At 32.5% G+C, this 21,727-nt stretch overlaps 1 protein-coding gene across 1 annotated transcript; it reads left to right on the forward strand.

Annotated features, from left to right (window-relative positions):
• The first annotated feature begins 13,090 nt into the window (after positions 1–13,090).
• LOC144853928 (alpha- and gamma-adaptin-binding protein p34-like) lies at positions 13,091–21,727 on the forward strand. Its single transcript, XM_078711795.1, has 8 exons — positions 13,091–13,154; positions 14,330–14,517; positions 15,215–15,314; positions 16,436–16,540; positions 17,795–17,875; positions 18,643–18,948; positions 19,808–19,912; positions 20,511–21,727. The coding sequence occupies exons 1-8, from the start codon at positions 13,091–13,093 to the stop codon at positions 20,645–20,647; spliced, it is 1,086 nt and encodes a 361-aa protein (XP_078567921.1). The 3' UTR covers positions 20,648–21,727.

The raw sequence follows: 21,727 nt of genomic DNA on the forward strand, positions 1-21,727 counted from the left end.
TTAAAGGGTATTATTTATGAATAAATTAATAAATTAATTAATTATGAGGGGTAGTTTTTATGAATAATTAATATTTTAAAGGGTATTATTATGAATAAATGAATAAATTAATTAATTATGAAGGGTAGTTTTTATGAATAATTAATAATTTAAAGGGTATTATTTATGAATAAATGAATTAATTAATTAGGTATGAGGGGGGTAGTTTTATGAATATTTAATAATTAAAATGGTATTATTTATGAATAAATGAATAAATTAATTTGTTTAGCGATCTCAGTCCAATGAATAAGTAATGAGATGTTTTAATATTCATAAATATTAATATATTTTTATTAATATGAGGGTGTTTTAATGAATAATTAGTAAATGAGTGCTAGTTTTTATGTATATTTTATAAACGTAATACATGTATTACATAATGTTTAAATAAATATTTACATTTAAATATTAAAGATAATGTGCTTACCTTCATTGAGAAGTCCGATGTACAGTTAATTAGTAAATGCGTTGGTATTTATTCTCTAAATTAAGTATTATATATGTAAATTGTATTTAAATATTAAAAATAACGTGCTTACCTTCATTGAGAAGTCTGATGTACAGTTTAATGAATAAAATCTACAAGTTCAATCAGCTTTGATTACTGTTTTTTATGTTTGTATAAGGACAAAATCATAACATCAATCCGCTGCCTTTCCATGGAATTAGTTTACAGGATGTGAATGCGTGGACAGGTTATTTTTTCAAATCCTGTGATTTTAGCGGGTATGTGACGTCATTCGGCAATGAACCAATAAGATTCCTTATAAACATAATGCTAATGAAATTAGAATTCTGAATAAGTAATGAGATGTTTTAATATTCATGAATATTAATATATTTTTATTAATTTGTTTTTTATCTATTTGTTTTTTTTTTAAGGGTATTCCTTCAATATATAAGTGTAACGAATTGTTTGTTATTCATTCTCTTTCAGTATCTACATAGATAGTTTGAAAAAAGGTTATTTACCGAACTTTATTTCTCATCGTTATAGTATTATTACTGATATAATTAACGAAATGGCTGATTCGGATTTTTCTTCTTCTCAACTACGAGATTTGTTGGAAAGCCTAGACGAGGAGGTGATGGACACTTTGGATGTTGCTGAGAACGATATGCTGATTGAGAATTTTAATATTAACGACGTTACACATTCAAATCTAATTGGTATGCCGAATGTAGATGTAGCTGTAGATGATGATGTTTCTGTTACCCGTCATAATTCTCAAGCAAGAATTGAGGCATGTGAGGAAGCGATTCAGGCCATACTGAGCCTGAATCCTTCCAATGTTGCTGTGGAATTGGACAAAGAAGAAGAAGAAGATGTTTCTGTTACCCGTCATAATTCTCAAGCAAGAATTGCGGCTTGCGAGGAAGCGATTCAGGCAATTCTTAGTCTGAATCCTTCCAATATTGCTGTGGATTTGGAGATAGACGAAGAAGATTTACCCGATGTTGATGTTTTGGAACATCTTTTAAACTCATCAAATAATCTAGATGATATCGAATATCATGATGTTTCCTTTGAGACAGACATTGATCCCTTGGAGATAGCATTCGCCAATGCTATGGAAGCTGCTCATAATTTGAATAACATTCTTCAAGTTGGTGGAAACAATAAGAAAAGAAAACGAATGGATGATGAGGAAAAAGATGATGTTCTTTCTTCCTCTGATGATCAGCAAGAAGAAGAAGAAGAAGAAGAAGAAGAAGAAGAAGAAGAAGAAGAAGCAACAGCGGAAGAGGTACCTATTAACGAGTTGTGTAATATTGTCAGATTGACCGATCGTTTTAACGAGAGATTCAATGCTGTTATTAATGATTACAGCGTTAGTTTTAGAAATTTAGACAATGTACGCATTTTAGATATTCTTCCTACATTTTACCGTATTTTTAATCACATTATTTATAATCTTTGCGACGATGTAAACGATAACGATTACCTTAGAATAGTCATTCAAGCCAAAGGCTTGGATTTACCAATTTCAATTCCTTTTTGCCGTAGGGAGCATCTTACGGCGGATGTAATTTTTAATGCTATTTTAAAGGTCTTACAATCGAAATCGGATGTTTTTGTAAACGATAAGTTGACATTTAACGTAATTCGCATGATAATGCCAATAGGCGGTACCTTTGTAAGAAAAGGTATAGATAAAGAGTTCAACAAATCACGTTGTTTAATTAGAATAGTTAGTGATGACAATGAGAATATGTGTTGTTCTAAAGCCATTGTCACAGGCATTTCATCTATTGAAGACCGCGTCAGTAATAAGTCCAGATGGGATAACATTAGGCGCGGTCGTGACCAGCAACTTAGAGCTGCTAATTGTTTGTTAACAAATGCCGGTGTTGATGCCGGTATTTGTGGTATCGATGAGTTGAAAAAGTTTCAAGCCGTTCTACCAAATTACCAAATTATTGTAATATCAAAAGATAATTTGCATTCTGTCATTTTTAGCGGAGAATTTAAACAAAAACAAATTTATCTGTATCATCACGATTCTCACTTTGATTTAATCTGTAAAATTAATGTATTTTTTGAATTCAAATTTTTCTGTACCAAATGTTTCACCGGTTATAACGTAAACAAAGCTCATACTTGTAAATATACGTGTAAACTCTGTAAATCTAATGAATGCTTACCGGCAAAGGAAACTGATGTTTCTGTTGATTGCAGTGATTGCAATAGGACTTTTAAAAACGCGAGTTGTTTCGATTTTCATATTAAAGGCGAAACATCAACTTGTAAGAAAATTAAAACTTGTACGACCTGTAATCGGGTGATGAGAAAAAATCACAAATGCGAACAATATTTTTGTCGTGTATGCAATGTTTTAGCATCTTATGATCACAAATGTTACATGCAAAAAATCGTTGAAAAAAAGAAAACTGGCGATAAAAATTCACAAAACGAAAATCAAATGAAAAATTCAATAGCCAAGTATTTCTTTTTTGACTTTGAGTGCACACAGGAAACTGGTGAGCACAAACCTAATCTCTGCGTACTTCAAAAAACTTGTCTAAAATGTATTAATAATGATATCGATTCCGATGAATGCGAAATTTGCGGTGAAAAAACGCTTACTTTTTACGGTGAAAATGCCTGCAATGATTTCTGCGATTATATTTTTAAACATTATGAGTACAAAGAAAATGTTACATGTATTGCACATAACTTCCAGGGATATGATAGTTATTTCATTTTTCAATATTTACACAAAAAAGGTATTCTCCCCGATGTTATCTGTAGAGGAGGTAAAGCTATCTCCATTCGCGTTAAGGAAACAAAAACACGTTTCATCGATTCCCTTTCATTTTTACCTATGCCTCTCACTAAATTACCAAAGACTTTCGGTGTTAATGAGTTAAAGAAAGGATACTTCCCGCATTTATTTAATACTCCTACTAACCAAAATTACGTAGGCCCCTACCCTGATTGTTCTTTTTACATACCGGAGAAAATGTCTCCTTCGGCTAGGGACGCGTTTTTTAAATGGTATAACGAGAAAGTTAAAAACAATGTACAGTTTGATATGAAAAAAGAACTTTTGATTACTGCGTCAGCGATGTTGACATTCTTCGTCGTTGCTGTTTAACATTTAGACATCTATTTTTAAGCGTGACATCAACAACCGACCCAAAACTCGCGGGTGTTGATCCTTTTTCCAATAATCTCATGACCATTGCGTCCGCGTGCAATTACGTATTTTCTCGAAATTTTCTTAAACCGTCTACAATAGCCTTATTTCCCCCATCTAATTATCAGACGACCATAAATCACTCATTAGCAAGTATTGAATGGTTATCATATGAAGCGTATAAAAGAGGTATTCATATAAATCACGCTAGAAACGGAGGTGAAAAGCTCTTTGGTAGGTACCACGTAGACGGTGTGAACATCGAAAACAAAATTATTTTTGAATTCCAAGGGTGTCTTTTTCATGGATGTCCTACCTGTTACAGACAGGATTCAGTCAACCCTATTACACAGGAACCCATGATCGAAAGTTATATGAAAACTAAAAAAAAAATTTCTTTTCTTACAAATCAATTCCCTCAGTTCGAGTACGTTGAAATTTGGGAACACGATTGGAAAATTCTAAAAGACTCCTTACCTCTCGCGGAGAAAACCCAGATTTTCAACGTACCTTACATTCACGAAAAACTTAATCCTAGGGAGGCTTTCTTTGGCGGTCGAACTAATGCCTCTCGATTGTATCGCGAAACCAAAGAAGACGAGGAAATTCATTACGTTGACTTCACTTCTTTATACCCATACGTGAATAAGTACTGTGAATACCCTGTTGGTCATCCAGAAATAATGGCTACGAATAACCTATCTGATAACATCGATGATTATTTTGGTGTAGTTAAATGCACAATTGAGGCACCTAAAAATCTATATCACCCCGTTCTTCCGTACCGATCAAACGGTAAATTGCTATTTCCTTTATGTAAAGCATGCGCGGATTCACTTCAACAAACACCGTGCGAACACACAAGTGTTGACAGACAATTCACGGGTACGTGGATAACCACAGAAGTATCCAAAGCCGTAAAAGTTGGCTACAAAATTTCTAAAGTACACGTTGCTTGGCATTTCACTGAAAGAAGTAGTTTTAATCGTGATTCAAATTCGTCGGGATTATTTTCCGAATACATCAACACATTTCTCAAACTTAAACAGGAAGCATCAGGTTGGCCTGAGTGGTGTAAGACTCAGGAAGATAAACAAAAATACATTGACGATTACTCTAGCGTAGAAGGTATTCTTCTCGATAAAGAAAAATATAAAACACAACCCCGGTTTACGTTCTCTAGCCAAACTAATGTTAAACAGTTTTTGGGGTAAATTCGGCCAAAAAGAGAACGTTTCTCAAACAAAATTCGTCACAGAACCGAACGAAGCATATGATTTACTATCCAATCCACAGGTAATCGTTAATGACATTAACTTCATTAACGAAAATTTGGCTGAAGTAAAATTCGAAAACGATGAACAATTCATAAAAGTAAACAAGAAAACGAACGTTGTCATCGCCGCCTTTACTACTGCTTCAGCTAGACTTAAATTATACGAACTATTAGAATCGTTGCAAGAACGTGTCTTGTATTACGATACTGACAGTGTCGTTTATGTAACAAAACCTGGAGAATGGAACCCTCCTCTTGGTGACTATCTCGGTCAGTTAACATCCGAGATCGATCCAAAAGATGGGGAGTTCATTTCGTGCTTCGTTTCGGGAGGCCCCAAAAATTATGCGTACAAACTAAATTCAGGCAAAACAGTTTGCAAGGTTAAAGGCTTAACTTTAAATTATACAAATTCTAAATTAATTAATTTCGAAACTGTTTCAAACATGGTAAAAGGTATTGGTCCAGAAGTAATTAGAACAACAGATAAGAACCGTATTACTCGAAAACCGAAAACACGTAAAATTATTAATGAGGCAACCACAAAGGATTATCGTATTGTATACGATAAACGTATCATTGTAAACAATTTTAATACTGTGCCGTACGGTTATGTATGGTAAACTGTGATTTTGTTCAATTTAAATTTTTGTAAGTAATTAGTAAATATCTTTTAGTAGCTTAAGTAGTTTAAATGTAACTTTCTGATTTTCAGTTGTTGTTTTCAGTTATTGTTAACAAAATATTTTTTCAATTGTTAGTTGTTAATTTCCATATCTTACATTTCTTGATACAAATGCTATTACGGTATATACTCAATGTACTGGTAACTATTCACAATTTTGGTTTTGATGATATATTTTAATACTCTGTGGTACGGTTATGTATGGTAAACTGTGATTTTGGTCAATTTAAATTTTGTAAGGAATTAGTAAATATCTTTCAGTAGTTTAATTAGTTTATATGTAACTTTCCGATTTTTTTAGTTGTTGTTTTCAGTTATTGTTACCAAAATATTTTTCATTTGTTAGTTGTTAATTTTCATATCTTACATTTCTTGATACAAATACTATTATATACTCATTGTACTGGTAACTATTCATCATTTTGATTTTAATGTTAATAAATAAAAGAGAAAACGTTAAAAAGTTTTATTTTATTGAAGTTCTTTCCTGTTCTGTTTTGTGTGTGCGCGCATGTGTGTGTGTGTGTGTGAATGTTACGCTTTAATTACACTATATAAACGAAGATAAAGACTGAAAAGACGTAATACGAAAATGACTTGCAAACTGGTAACACCTTTCACCGCTGTAATCAGTGGACCAACTTCATCCGGAAAATCAGTGTTTGTCAGAAAATTGTTGGAAAATGAATATTTTGATAAACCTTTTGACGATATCACATGGTGTTACGGTGAATACCAAACCTTGTTTAGTGAATTGAGTAAAACTATTCGAAATATAAAGTTTGTTGACGGTATTCCTATGGATTCTATAGAATCGTACGATTCGAGAAAAAATCATTTGGTTATCATCGATGATTTAATGACAGAATGCAGTAGCGATAAACGAGTCGTTAACATCTTCACAAAAGGTTCACATCATAGAAATATCTCCGTTATTTTCATCATGCAAAATTTCTTCTACGGATCTAAAGAAATTCGCACAATTACTCTAAATGCTCATTACATTGTTCTGTTCAAAAATCCTCGAGATAAATCACAAATCATGAACTTATCGAAACAGATGTATCCTGGTAAAGGTAGATTTTTACAGGAGGCTTTCGAAGACGCAACCCGTGAACCGTATGGTTATCTTCTTATTGATCTTAAATCAAACACATCGGAAGAAACGCGTATTAGAAGCAACATTTTTTCAAAAAACAATCAAATTGTCTACGTACCGAAGGTATAAAACGTAGAAAAACTGAGATATCAAATCATTTACACATCTATCAACATCATGTCAAAACGTATTAAGAAGAACGCTGAAACTATACGTTTTCTCGCTCATTGCACTCCGCGTCAGAGAAAGGTGTTAATAGAAAATGCCGATGATCAACTCATTTCGACCATCTGCGAGTGCGCTATGAACGTGTTAAAAGGTCGAGTACCGGTATCCGGTGCTCATAAAAAGAAGTTGACGAGGTACAGGAAACACTTGCGAGACTTAGCTGATAAAACTATTCCGGCTATCAAAAGAAAACGCATTCTTGTTCAGAAAGGCGGATTTCTTGGTCTTATATTGAAACCTATTTTACAAACGCTAGGAAGTCTGATTTTAAAATAATGCAACACACAAAGAAAATGGTTTTAGTACCGCAGGAGTTAGCAAATACTATGTTACACAGTCATCGCTATGAAGAAAAACATGAAACAATAACAAACAATTTGGATAATTCTATGCGTAATATTCTCGATAGACAGGATATCAGAGAGATATTCTCCAAAATTAGGCCGGCTATACAAGACATCGGCAAGCAACTATTATTCCAAAAAGCAAATTTAATATAATCACTATATACATATTACCAATACAAACAATGTGAAATAACTTACCTGCAATATATTATGATTACTTTAATCAACGTAAAGCTAAAAATTAGAAAGATTTTTGTTTCACCTTCCCGACACCACTCCCATCCAACTCAACGGCTTCTGCTGAAAAGGCGCGCACTGATTCGCGGTTTTTTCTCCTCATCCATCATAATCAGTCTTTCCTTGGGGTGTTGCTATTGTATGTATATATGGATATTTCATCATTTCATAAACATTTATAGCTTAAATTATAATCTTAACGCCATAAAGTGTTTTATATTAGTTATGAAATATGTGTTTATGTAAATAATTAATATTTTTAATTTGAAATTGTTCATGCCAAAATCATCATCTACCATGGGAATTAATGGTATCAACTGTATTTTGATGCATCATGGTCAATCATTTTTAGGGGGGAGATGCACGGCGTGTGGTAAAAGGATGGGAAATGTGGTGTATTTTGGTCGAAAGCGATGCATCAAAAAACTTTTTACTCTATTAATCAAACTATAATATAATAAAACGTATCTAAATGAATCTATTTACTGTACTTTCCAAACAACATGTTGGTACCGTAAATCGAAATAACAGAACATCAATTCAACAAACAATTTACCAAACTAAATGGATCTATTCAACCCAATACACATTTCCAAATGCATGCCAGCATAATAAAAATATTAAACACAATAAGTAATGTTATGAAACACAGTGGTGTTTAGATTTGAAACGTAAATTCTCTAAGCATAGTTAATTAAACAAACGCTTTCACTTCTAAACACCAATTTTAGTAAGCACAAACAAATAATAAACACAATAAGTGTGTTATTAAACACAGTGGTGTTTAGATTTGAAACGTTACTTCTCTAAGCATAATTTAAACAAACACTTTCACTTCTAAACACCAATTTTAGTAAGCACAAACAAATATTAAACACAATAAGTGTGTTATTAAGAACAATGGTGTTTAGATTTGAAACGTAAATTCTCTAAGCATAATTTAAACAAACGCTTTCACTTCTAAACACCAATTTTAATAAGCACAAACAAATATTAAACATGTAAGTTTGTTGTATTAAACACAATCATGTTTAAGATTCAAACGTTAATTTTACTAAACATAATATATACTAAGCACAAACAAATATTAAACACAAGAGGCGTATACAACAACACTGGTGTTTAGGACGTGTTTAGAAATGTGTTTAGCAATAATGTTAACGCTGCAATACCCTATTCTAAAAAAGCTAAACACATTGAAATATTGTTGTATAAACGATTGTGTTTAGAATCTAAACATATGAAATGTTTAGAAATGTGTTTATGTGTTTTAAAATTAAACACAATGCTAAACATGTTTAGGTGTGATACGTGTATTTTATGTTTAACAGCTAAACACTGTTTTTACAGTGTAAAGTAATACATGCCACGTAATCGCAACGCTTATTTTGCTTACGTTTGCCTTTTGCGTGCAAAATAACAAAGATTCATCGAAACACTATGTTCATTTTCCTTCGTTACATCGATCGGTGGCATTCCTATAGATCTATGTTTCGAACGATTATAACTTGAAACTAATTTTGAGAGAATGTCTATGTATTTCTTTGTTGCGTTCGATGTAAAATATCTCCACATTCTTGTTTTCAAAGTTCTATTGAATCTCTCTACTACGCTAGCTTTTGTTTCATTGTTAGTAGTAAAGAAGTGAATGTTTAATGTTTTTAGATGTTTTTGGACTTTCCGATTTGTAAACTCTGTACCTTTATCGGTATGGATTTTCAAAGGAATCCTTTTTCCTGATAATAACTTCTTCATAGCTGTAAGCATTGACTCGGATGATTTGTTTTTTATTGGAACAACCCAAGCAAATGTACTGAGTACATCAATACACGTTATAAGAAATGTATTTTGTTTGTTATATCATTTTAAAGAAGTCAAATCAACGAGATCCATTTCCCATTGTTCATCTATAGCCGTTACATAAACTCTATTTCGAAGAAACCGTCGTTGGATAGGTTTATGAATAGTATATGCGTCTTGTCTTTCTAACCAGCTTTTAACGTCCTTCTTTGTAATACTTAATTCATCTTTAACACTATTATAAAGGCGTTCAACACCACCGAGACTACCGGGATTTTTAGGATCGTAATACACTTTTCTCAATACTTAGTCCATACTTGATACCGTCACACGTTCAAATGAAATCATATAACACAATAATCATAGTCTAATACGATAAGCTTAGTGGTACATAAATATTTTATTCAATAAACACTTTAAATTGATGATTAAATATTGCAGAGAAAAATGATTGAATTAAAATCATTAAAAAATACAGGTGATCGTTACAACTTCAATCTATATCTAGAACTTTAGTTAGACCTGATTTTTTGAAAATTCTACAAGTAAATTTTCAAGTGAATCTGAATTCTTTAAATTCTTAACAACAAAAAAGGTGAATTTCTTGTAACGTATTTCGGTAAAAAACCCTGGAAACATAAATAACAATTCTTCATACACTTTAGCTTCATTAATTTCGTTTATATCTAAAGCTTTTTACAAATTTAAAAGTGAATTTAAAAATGTTTTTGTAATAATGTCTTTGAACGATAACCACTGCTCCTTTTCAATTTCATCGACGTAGGCATAATACACCATGTCATAATCAGTGTCTATAGGAAATACTTCTTCTTCATCGGAATCATACTCGCTTGCTGGTAAGATTGTCCAGTCGCCGTTGTAAGTTTGTGAATGTGTACCTTCTTGGCTATAGGGTACGTCTTCTTCGTTTATAACAATAACTTCGTTAGATTCTTCTTCTTCTTCATCATCGCTGATAACAATCACTTCTGTATGGTTTGCAGTATAACGGATTTTCTCGAAATCATCGTCTTCTTCTTCTTCATCACTGCTAATGATTATTGCTTCTATAGGTTTTGATTTTTCTTCTTCAACTTCACAGATTTTGACTCGTTTAGATGCACTATCCATGGTTTAGTAAGAAGTATCAAAGTACACGTTGAAAGAAGTAAAGTCTTTGTTTTTCACAGCTCAGTTCGTATAGAAACCTGATTGTAATATGTTCAAACTTCAAATCTCGAACATGCTATAAAGGGTCCAACTACCTGTATTCTTAATAATGTATTCAGTCTTATCGGTAAAATGAATTAACTTTTATTAATTATTATTCATTTCCAGCATCTATCACTTCAGCAATCATACCATCTACATGCTCCGCTTGTTCCAGCAAATCGTACCATTGATCAACCGTTAAATTTATACCCTGTTTGCCTGGTAGGAAAGGACCATTTTCCTCTATTTGATAGAACTCACGAATACAAACAAACGCTTTTTCACCCCATAGTTGAGCCACAATATGTCTCTTTTCATTCAAGATAACACGTTCGGTAGATGTAATTGATCTCTTCGGTGTGAACTGTCTTGGCCGCTGAACGGAACGATTTGAAGGTACTGTTGTGCCTTGTTGATGTGAAACCTTTTGTATCTTCGCTCTATTAGATACAACACTCTGTCCTTTTAAAGAAGAAAAAACTCTCTTACTACCGGTTTGCTTTTGAGTAGAATTCATCCTGTTAGATAATAACAGTAAGGATAAAGAACAGTTGAATCTGATACGTAAACAAACTAAATATTAAAAATCTAAAGCAAGAAAACTGTACTGTTTTTCAAATTAACAATCTGTGTATATATATAGTAAATCAGGTACCCTGTTAAAAATAAAACAATTTACATATATAATACTTAATTCAATAATTCATAGAATAAATACCAACGCAATTACTAATTATTCATTAATACACCCTCATATTAATAAAAATATATTAATATTCATGAATATTAAAACATCTCATTACTTATTCAGAATTCTAATTTCATTAGCATTATGTTTATAAGGAATCTTATTGATTCATTGCCGGATGACGTCACATACCCGCTAAAATCACACGATTTGAAAAAATAACCTGTCCACGCTTTCACATCCTGTAAACTAATTCCATGGAAAGGCAGCGGATTGATGTCATGATTTTGTCCTTATACAAACATAAAAAACAGTAATCAAAGCTGATTGAACTTGTAGATTTTATTCATTAAACTGTACATCAGACTTCTCAATGAAGGTAAGCACGTTATTTTTAATATTTAAATACAATTTACATATATAATACTTAATTTAGAGAATAATTACCAACGCATTTACTAATTAACTGTACATCGGACTTCTCAATGAAGGTAAGCACATTATCTTTAATATTTAAATGTAAATATTTATTTAAACATTATGTAATACATGTATTACGTTTATAAAATATACATAAAAACTAGCACTCATTTACTAATTATTCATTAAAACACCCTCATATTAATAAAAATATATTAATATTCATGAATATTAAAACATCTCATTACTTATTCACTGGACTGAGATCGCTAAACAAATTAATTTATTCATTTATTCATAAATAATACCATTTTAATTATTAAATATTCATAAAAATACCCCCCTCATACCTAATTAATTAATTCATTTATTCATAAATAATACCCTTTAAATTATTAATTATTCATAAAAACTACCCTTCATAATTAATTAATTTATTCATTTATTCATAATAATACCCTTTAAAATATTAATTATTCATAAAAACTACCCCCTCATAATTAATTAATTTATTAATTTATTCATAAATAATACCCTTTAAAATATTAATTATTCATAAATAGTACCCTCATAATTAATATTAATATATTCATTAATTAATTTATGAATTATTCATCGGACTATACGGGATATTATACTACTTATGTTACCAAATTAATACCATTAATAAAATTAATTACTAAAATAAAAACGGAATACAAGCGTTATTTCATAGACAAAAAAATCTAAAAATAATGCATGAACTATAGGAAAACGCTAAACAAAGAGACGCGCGCGCCCTCAGCGTGCGAATTCTTTGACACAAAAATGGCTTCTAATTTTCAATGTCGTAACTCTTTATATATATGGCTCTGGCATATGCTAATTAGGATTGTTTAAAACTCGTCACGGTTGAGAAGGTATTTTCACACAGATCGTGAGGAAGTTTTATGATTATGCATACAGAGAGTAGCTAAACAAGTGCGTTTCATTATGGGATATGTTTTGATCGAAAACTTTGACTGGAAGTCAAAGTTATTTTTTTAACAAAAAAACGTCTGTATTTCAGTTAAATGATTTTTTTTTTCGACCAATTTTTGGTGATAGTTAATAACTATTATGATACTTCAAAATGACCCACCTTTTTTCGAAATCTGTTATTTTTTATTTTTTTGGAATTAGTCAAAGGGACAATACATCTTTAAGTATTCAAACGTAAAATCCTGATTTTTACTATGCAATACTTTTTTAGCAATATTTATATTTTTTAACATATCATAAGATGTTGTTTACGAATATGCCTATTTGTAAGTGTTTAATCCATCATGTCTTATTATTTAAGTAAAACGTTAAATAATATTAGATAATAATTTGATTTCCTTTCTTTTCTTTTTATTTTGCACTTATGAGGTCAAAGGTTATATCCTAATTACAAAATGGCTGCGCCCTGTGCCCTAATCGTTAGTTGTTGCAATCTTCAGCCTACTGATCTTATTAAGCGTGAGATTATACTATTATGTTAATTAATCATTTTATTTGTTTATCTAGACTATGCCTAGATTCTAAGTGGTAAACATTTCTACCTTTAAATAATTAAAATAGACTAAAAGAAAGCTAGGCCTAGGCTAGGCCTTCCAGTAGTAGGCTAGCTAGGGTAGCCAGGTCTCCTCTAGTCACTACAGTGCTGGTGTGAATACAGTGTACTAACTAGTACTAGGCCTAGCCTAGTACTACTCTAGATAGTACCACCAGCTCTAGGCCTAGTACTACTACTGTACTATCCTATGTAACTTATATGTTAAAGAGAAGCTAGGCCTACATGTTTGTTACTTTTACCGTAAATCTTCTAAATTGTAACCCTGGGTTATTATTCTTTGATTGTTTTTTAGGGTGGGTTACTATTTATTAGAAGGGGGTTTACCAGCTAGGCCTATTAGAGTAGTGGGTTACTCTTACTAATCTTAAATTAGGCACCTGAAAATAGTAAACCAACCAACCCCAACTTTTCCGGTCAGCAACTCATAGCAAAATAATAAAACAGTACAAATAAACAAATTTGTTTGAATTGGATTTTGGTGTGAAAGGCCTACTAGCTAGTTTGGAGTACCTACCAGGCTAGGTAGGCCAAGGCCTATTTATAAAGAGTAATACTAATATTATTATTAATAACCGGCACTAGCTACTGTACTTTTGCACAAGACTTCATGGTCGCTCACCATGACTGCCGCGCAGCAGGTGAATGTTTGAAATGAATTTAGTTGAGCCAAAGAGAGATTAAGGTGAGAAAGTGCAGTAGCACATAGGCTAATAACGAGCCCAGGACCCTTATAAAATAACACACTAACATTTGTCTAGCCTACCTTCTACATGGTGTAAAATGTTGATTTACTAAATAAAATCATTGATTTGTCCATCGTTTTTCGTTCAATGGTTACATTACCAATGTCATCAAACATTTTCAGATTTAAAGTTGTGACCCAATTTGTTGTAACTGTGAGCTTATGATGTCATATTCGATTGAGACTTTATTAGGCTATTGAGTATAGTTTTTGAGTATAGTTTGTTTATTATATTTATTTTGAGCATGGAGATTGTCCTAACCAAATAATCTGCTTGTAATCACAAAAATGCTCTGTACTGTACTCACTGTAGTATTTATATAATTATTTTAACAGAAATCATTGGACAGGAAGAATTGCCTGTACACACAAATGTTATTGAAGAGATTATTGGTTACCCATGGACCGTTGATAACAAGTATTATACAGCAGATATACAACTCTGTACTACCACACAAAAGACAATAGGCACAGCCGAATTTGCAGAATCTGTAAATGCAGTGGTGATCATTACCGATGATAAGGTATTCATGAGTAATTTAACTGCAAACCCGTTGAGAAGAAGAAAATGTTAATGATAATAGAAGAAATCCAAATGCTCACAATAAAATTGCGTACCTGTACCGATCTTTCAAAAATACCTTTGGAACAACTAGTTATGTAACCACCTTTATGAAAAAATGTACTAGACGGGCCCTGGCGCTTTTTAGATCTGGTTGTGCACCAATAGCCATTGAAATTGCGTTCTGATCTTTACGAAATTGCGCTATATAAATGTCGCAGCTATATATAAATTATGGTTAATTCTGACATAGGCGAGCACAATGGAAAAACTTCGGTACAAATCTCTGCCTTGGATACCTACCTGATCTATCTCAGATGTACCGTGAAATGTAAATTTGATAACATTAGTTTTCACTATTACGATATTGTTCCATATTTCTATCTTAGGAAGATATTATAAAGAGTTTTTTAACAAAATTTATGATTTCAACAAAATTCATTGTTATTTATTTGTATATTAAACTATAACATAATGCATGATTCTCAAACGTTTGTGCCAAAAAAGCTTTGAAGCTGCAAAAATACTAGCTCTTGACACAGGAGAGATGTCATCTTCAGTAATATGTTTTTTCTTTAAAATGTCTCAGATCCAGTTCTCTAGATTTGTATCTATGCTTAATTTCATTTATGTATTGTTTTTCTTCCTATATACTATAGTCAGGCAGTTTCTCATCAGTAAAACAATGGATGCCTTTCATAGACCAGATGGAACCAGAGATACAAATACTAGCATGTGTAAAATTCGATGATGATGGTGGTGAGTTAAATTTCGGTATACACATTGTTAGGCAACTAAAATTTAGGTCTGAAGTCAAATCTACTAATCAGTGCTTAACAGCATTCCAGGGTAAACACAATTTTTAATGTAATTCTATTAATATGATATTTGGTCACAAATAATCAGGACTGAGAATAAGAAAGATGGTGCGCATAAAATAATACAAAATGCAACTAATAGTAATAATACAATAGATACAAAAACAGTATATAAATTTATAATAGTATCATTATCTTTTATTTGAGTCAGCTTCCTTCTTCTTCAAAGGGTTTACTGGCTGCCAAACCACCATCTCTACACTTCTTCCTGTCTTGCGCATCATGTTCACTCCAAACTAGGGAAGAATGTCATTTCACTCTTCCCTGTTCAAACCAACTTTCCTACAATCTTTCTTTACCATATCTTTCTACATCACTTTTGGTCGTCCTCTTCTACCTCCAACTTCTGAATGCAAAGTTCTCTTAACTGGTTCATCTTTTCTTAGAATATGTCTCATATTATCTCCTCATAATGACTTTTATGATTGTTTCACACAGCAAAAAAGTATTAAGTTTTATATAATGTGGGTTTGGTTATCCTCCGATTGGTAATTTACTGTTATGTGCTGAATTACAACAAATGTTTTTTTTTATTTACATTTATTTATTTCTTTATTCTGACATAAAATCATAGGATAAAAACACAATAAAGTACCGAGACGGCAAACTTATTTCCATTGTGGTCCTAAACAAATAGTACAGAATAAACAAGAAAACCACACTTAATTAAACATAATAAACATACATATAGCAAATTAAATTTCTCTCAATCTAGGAATTTCACGAAAGTAGCCTTTAGATCTCTGTTTAAATAATTGTATTGAAGAGGAGCTTTGAACAAAATAGGGGAGTGAATTCCATTTAACTGAATGCTTGTTATTAGGAAGGTTGACCTGTTGTGAGTTCCTATGACTGGAATTTGGATCGAAATGCTGTCTCTGGCAAATCTTGTATTGTGATTGTGTCGATGTCTCGTCAGGGTAATTGTATCCAGGTAAGTTGGAGCACTTTTATTCATTATTTTATACATAATACATAGTTTCCTTTCCATTTTCTTTGTAGAAGTAACAAGAGACACTGTAGTTCATTGGTGCTTAGATAAATCTATAGAACTTGTTGAGTTAAATTCAGGAGAAGACGATAATGATGAAGAAGAGGAGGAAGACGGTATTTATTTTGTCATAATATTTGTTAATAATTGCTGTCTTATGATACAGTACAATAGAGAGTTTGGGCAAACTCACGTATACGCATACATATCCATATCACAGCAGGTGTACGGATAAGTTTGAATTTATAGCTGTTTTCATTTGGGCAAAATCATTTATGTACCATTAGAGGATATACTAGTAATAATAATAATAATAATAATACCACATTTATATAGTAGGTGTAGGCTAGGCCTAGCCAACATTTTTTCCTCTTTTATCGTTTTCTTGACATATTTTTATACTAAAACTCTGTCTGAATTCTTTAATAATTTAAGTTTTGCGGGTAAAACTGTGCTGCGTTAAACAACTTAATTTTCAACAAATAAATCTTGTGAAATGCATTTTGCACCTCGAAACACGGCCATACTGCGCTGAAACATTGTTTCTCGTCAGATCGCCGAAAGTTAGCAACCTTGGGCCTGGTTTCGTAATAGCGGCGGGTGCTGTATATACCAGATGGTGTAATGATAATATCAGACTGGCATGAGTCGAGCCTATCCGCACCATACTGATTGCATCCTTAGGCAAGATGCTTTATTGGCCTCATCCTTCGGGTGTGATGTAAAGCCAAAGGTGCCATGTACATATAATGCACATTAAAGAACTTGGTACACTATTCGAAAACAGTAGGGGATTATCTCCTGGTGTGTTGATTTGGTAGGCGCTGCACTGCTGGCTGCCATGAGTCCATGTAGGGCCCAATCCTAATGTGATGATAATATCGGACTGGCATGAGTCGAGCCTATCCGCACCATACTGATTGCATCCTTAGGCAAGATGCTTTATTGGCCTCATCCTTCGGGTGTGATGTAAAGCCAAAGGTGCCATGTACATATAATGCACATTAAAGAACTTGGTACACTATTCGAAAACAGTAGGGGATTATCTCCTGGTGTGTTGATTTGGTAGGCGCTGCACTGCTGGCTGCCATGAGTCCATGTAGGGCCCAATCCAGTTAAGTTTGAGGACCAAGAATAAATACAATTACAATGCAACGCATCGAAAATCGGAATCACGTCGTATGGCATTTGATAATGTGTGACATACTGTAGTACACGTATACGAATATCTAGGTTGCCCAAACTGCCTATTTATTACATTACAACTTGTTGAGAATACTAAACTAATTAAACAACACTATTGAAAATTGTATCTCAAACTTTGTTATCTTCCCATCTTATAGTTATAGTTTATTATTATTTTATTTTAGATGGATTTGCAGAAACGATAGGTGTCGAAAGAATTGTGCAAGCACTGAATGCATGTATGTGGTCAAACATGCAACTCAAAGGTATCAACTTCTTTCATTCACTGGTCTATTCCAGATTCTCTAACTTGGAGAAATGATATATAGAAACACGGCCAAACATTAGAGAGCGCTATGACATTTTTTTTAAGTGAATCCCTAAGGTGTGTTATCATCTATATATTATTGCTACTCATTTTGTCGTGTAATTTTACGTTTCCCTCTGAAACCGCTGAATGATACATGCTCACATTTAGCACACTAATGTTTCTTGATAGGCTATATCACTTTCCTGAATATTAAGGATAAACACTAAAAAAGGCCAAAAAATAACCGTAATTTGACGTCTCAACGACTATGCAACCACCTCTGTTGTGTACCGCAATGGCCGGATCTACAAATACCATGCCGAGCCTCCAAATTAAAACAGTGTTTAGTCTCGGCAGACAGCCATTAAATTTTCTCTACATGGTAGAGAAAGACACTTGGTTTGGGGTAAAAACATAAATGCTCTTTAAAATCTCATCTTATTCACAAAATGGTAAAATCACTGCTGCAAAATGAGAAGGAGAGTTTCCGACACCAGCCTAGACAGTTAGTAAATCCTAGATTTACCCAGATCATTTGTGAATACTTCTGACTTATTATCTACTTTTGCATGCTCTCCTAGGATATTATGGGATATCCTGTTTGTTGTATCTCTATTCTACAGGAGCGTAAATAAAATAAGACATAGATTGCATAATGCTAGAATTACAAGTATTTTAATTATACCTTATGCTATTTTAAATTATACAATATATTATTATCAGAGAGAATAGGCTTCATGCCTAGCTTTATGCCTGGAACCTTCAGAATAGAGGACTCGGAAAAAGGAGCTAAAGATGAAAACAAACGAGAAAAACAAGAACATGAACCAAAAACAGAAATTGAACCAAAGTTAGAGGAATTAGGAGTAGCCTCAGTTACCAGTCTTTCAGAAGTTGCCAGTGCAGAAGCTTCTGTATCAAATGAGGCTAATTTATTATCAGAGGCATCTGGGAGGTCAACAAGTGAAAAAGAAAAAGTAAAAAAGAATGAAGAAAAAGAAAAAGACCAATCAAAGAAAGCTCGAATAGGTTTGTAAAAAACATTTTTTTTGTATACTGAAAATTATGTCTCATCAAATATACAGTACACAAAATTAATATATAATTATATAGCTATAAAATAAGCTTGAATAAGTTGAAAGGGTCTAGGACAACTACCCCCCCCCCCCCCACCTTGGGAAACGAGCCCCTAAGACAACGACCCCCTACTACAATACGCTCTAGGACAAATACCCATAGTACAACAACTACAGAAAATTATCCCCTGAACAACTACGATTGGTAACTAAATTAATAACTAAATTAAACAAGCTGCTTCTTTTGGTGCCAATTATAAATCAAATTGTCTATGAGAGGGTGGAACTACATGGGCGGTGTACCACAATTGTTTGTTTGATGTAAAATTATTAACATTTTCTACCGGTCTTGTAGTCTATTTTGTAATAATTGTAGCGATATTTATTTTTAAAAAACTTCTAGGACAAACAATGATTGATTTTCAAATCGTCTAATTTAATCAATTAATTATTATTGAATAAAATAAGCCCACCCTTTTATTTTTCAAATTGGAATACATTTTAAGATAATTTGGAGTGTTATGGATTCTTGTGACGACTGACGAGTATGCATATTAAAAGATTTGAAAGCTTTCATTTACTCATACTGTGCAAGTCTGAGTGAATGACCCATATAAAATAATTGTGAAGATGGATTTAAAAATGGATGGCATGTGACATGTAATTCCAATAAAATGCTAAAATGTGTTATAATGCAGTATATACAGTTGACGCTCTGCAAACCAGAAACTCTTCCAATACCAGACTTTTTACCATTAAAAACACATTCAAAATTTGCCCATTTGACTGTAGTACTTGTTCTTTTTATTTAGATTCAATGTTTGATGACGACATGAAGTTATTTGAAGCTCTAGGTAATGAAGATCCTGGAGGGGAATCGTTTGAACAATTATTTGCAAGGATGGCCAGCATGAAAGGTGTGTATATCTAAATTAGCTTCTCATTGCAATGATATCTACAGTAGGGGTGAAGTGGCAACAATAGTACTTAACAGATTAGTGCCATCTAACGGATCTCATGATTAGCCCCAGACCTCCCATGGGAGTTTCCACGATATTCAGAATCATCACTCCGTAATCCCAAATCCCATCTCCCAGTAAAGGTGCAATTTCAACTACTGTAGGAAGGCAAAAAATGCTTTGCAAACAATGCAGATCAGCCTATGCCACATCTGAAAAGCTTCTGGCATAGACATTGTGTCCTATATTAAATGGTAATGAAGTCTCCTGATGTTTGAAATCTCTGTTAGCCTCTGATTGTTCTGTAAAACATAAACTCCATTCATTATATATTCTGCTACACTTATTGAAAGATGTATCCTGAACAATTTTTTTTTTAATATGCCATATTAATGTCACATAATAATTATTCACTTTGACGAAAAAGTGGATCTCATGATTTAATTATTTTTGTCTACATTCTTTTTTTATGTTAGATTATGATATATTTGACCTAGTATATGAAATGATTACCATTGATTGCTTTTACAATAAAAAAAAAACCTTCCATTTCCAGAAAAAGCTAATTCATTACCTGCAGAACAGAGGAAGAAGTATGCAGAGAATGTTGCCATAGCGTTTTGGAAGGCCATTGGAGGAGATGAAGATGAAATAAACGGAATAAGTGATGAAGAAGATGAAGGAACAAATTGATAACATATATTTTTTTTAAATAAAACACAAATATAAAAGAAAAATGCAATATTAGGAATCGATTAACGCCTTTAGCATCTAACAAAACTGAGTATACATACAACAGGGCGTCAACATCTGTTTTGTATGGTGTAAATTACAGCAACAAACAACTTTCAAAACATCAGGGTTGAACAGCTGAATGCACTCCGCTCTTCAAACTATGGAGATGCAATGAGAATGGTACCGATTCTAAATGTTTAGGTTTAGAACGTAACATGTGGCTGAACAATTTATTTAATTGTATTTTGAAATACAGCTTTATAATTGCTTTTTAAATGAAAGACTACAGCATTGCTCCTGTCAATGTTAATGGTACTAGAGCGCCCGACACATTCCAATGTTTCTCCAGAGTTTAATCACAGTGTTTGATGTGCTTGAAACCGTTAAATGGAGAAAACACAATGGAGAAGATTAACCAGATATGTGTGGACAAGGAAAACTGCATTCCATGTTAACAACCATTAATAAATTTAAAATCACTGTTCAAAATGTGAAACTTGAATTCAGTTTCAATAAAACGCATTTACAGTGGTTAAAGATGTATTGTCCCCAAAAATGGAGATTAATAAAATCAGATTTTGAATTGGCCATTTTGTAGTTTTGATAAAGTTACCGTAATTCTTCTAATTGTAACCCTGGGTTATTATTCTTTGATTGTTTTTTAGGGTGGGTTACTATTATAAGTGGGGTTACTATTAGAGTAGTGGGGTTACTATTAGAGTAGTGGGTTAATATTACTAATCTTAAATTAGGCACCAACTTTTCCGATCAACAACTCATAGCAAAATAATAAAACAGTATGAATAAACAAATTTGGTTAAACTAACTTTATTTTATAACTTCTTCGAGCACACACCTTGCAGTAGACACTTCCTCAAAAGCACATCTACAGCCACACCTCACTTACAGCATCATTCATCCTCTGTTTCTTTATTACCGTATTATCTTGTATTATTCCTGAATTTGTTTTGTATTATATAGTGTATTATATTATATTATACCGTATTACTGAATAAACAACTGTGATATTTCAATCAA

Source organism: Antedon bifida, chromosome 10, assembly GCF_963402885.1.
Source record: "Antedon bifida chromosome 10, ecAntBifi1.1, whole genome shotgun sequence".
Lineage (NCBI taxonomy): Eukaryota > Metazoa > Echinodermata > Crinoidea > Comatulida > Antedonidae > Antedon > Antedon bifida.

Bases quoted from the DNA above. Each gene is read 5' to 3' on its own strand.
- LOC144853928 (XM_078711795.1), top strand. From the start codon at position 13,091: ATGGCTGCGCCCTGTGCCCTAATCGTTAGTTGTTGCAATCTTCAGCCT. The intron at 16,541-17,794 runs GTATTTATTTTG...ATTTTATTTTAG, and splicing joins TGAAGAAGAGGAGGAAGACG to ATGGATTTGCAGAAACGATA. The intron at 19,913-20,510 runs GTGTGTATATCT...TTCCATTTCCAG, and splicing joins AAGGATGGCCAGCATGAAAG to AAAAAGCTAATTCATTACCT.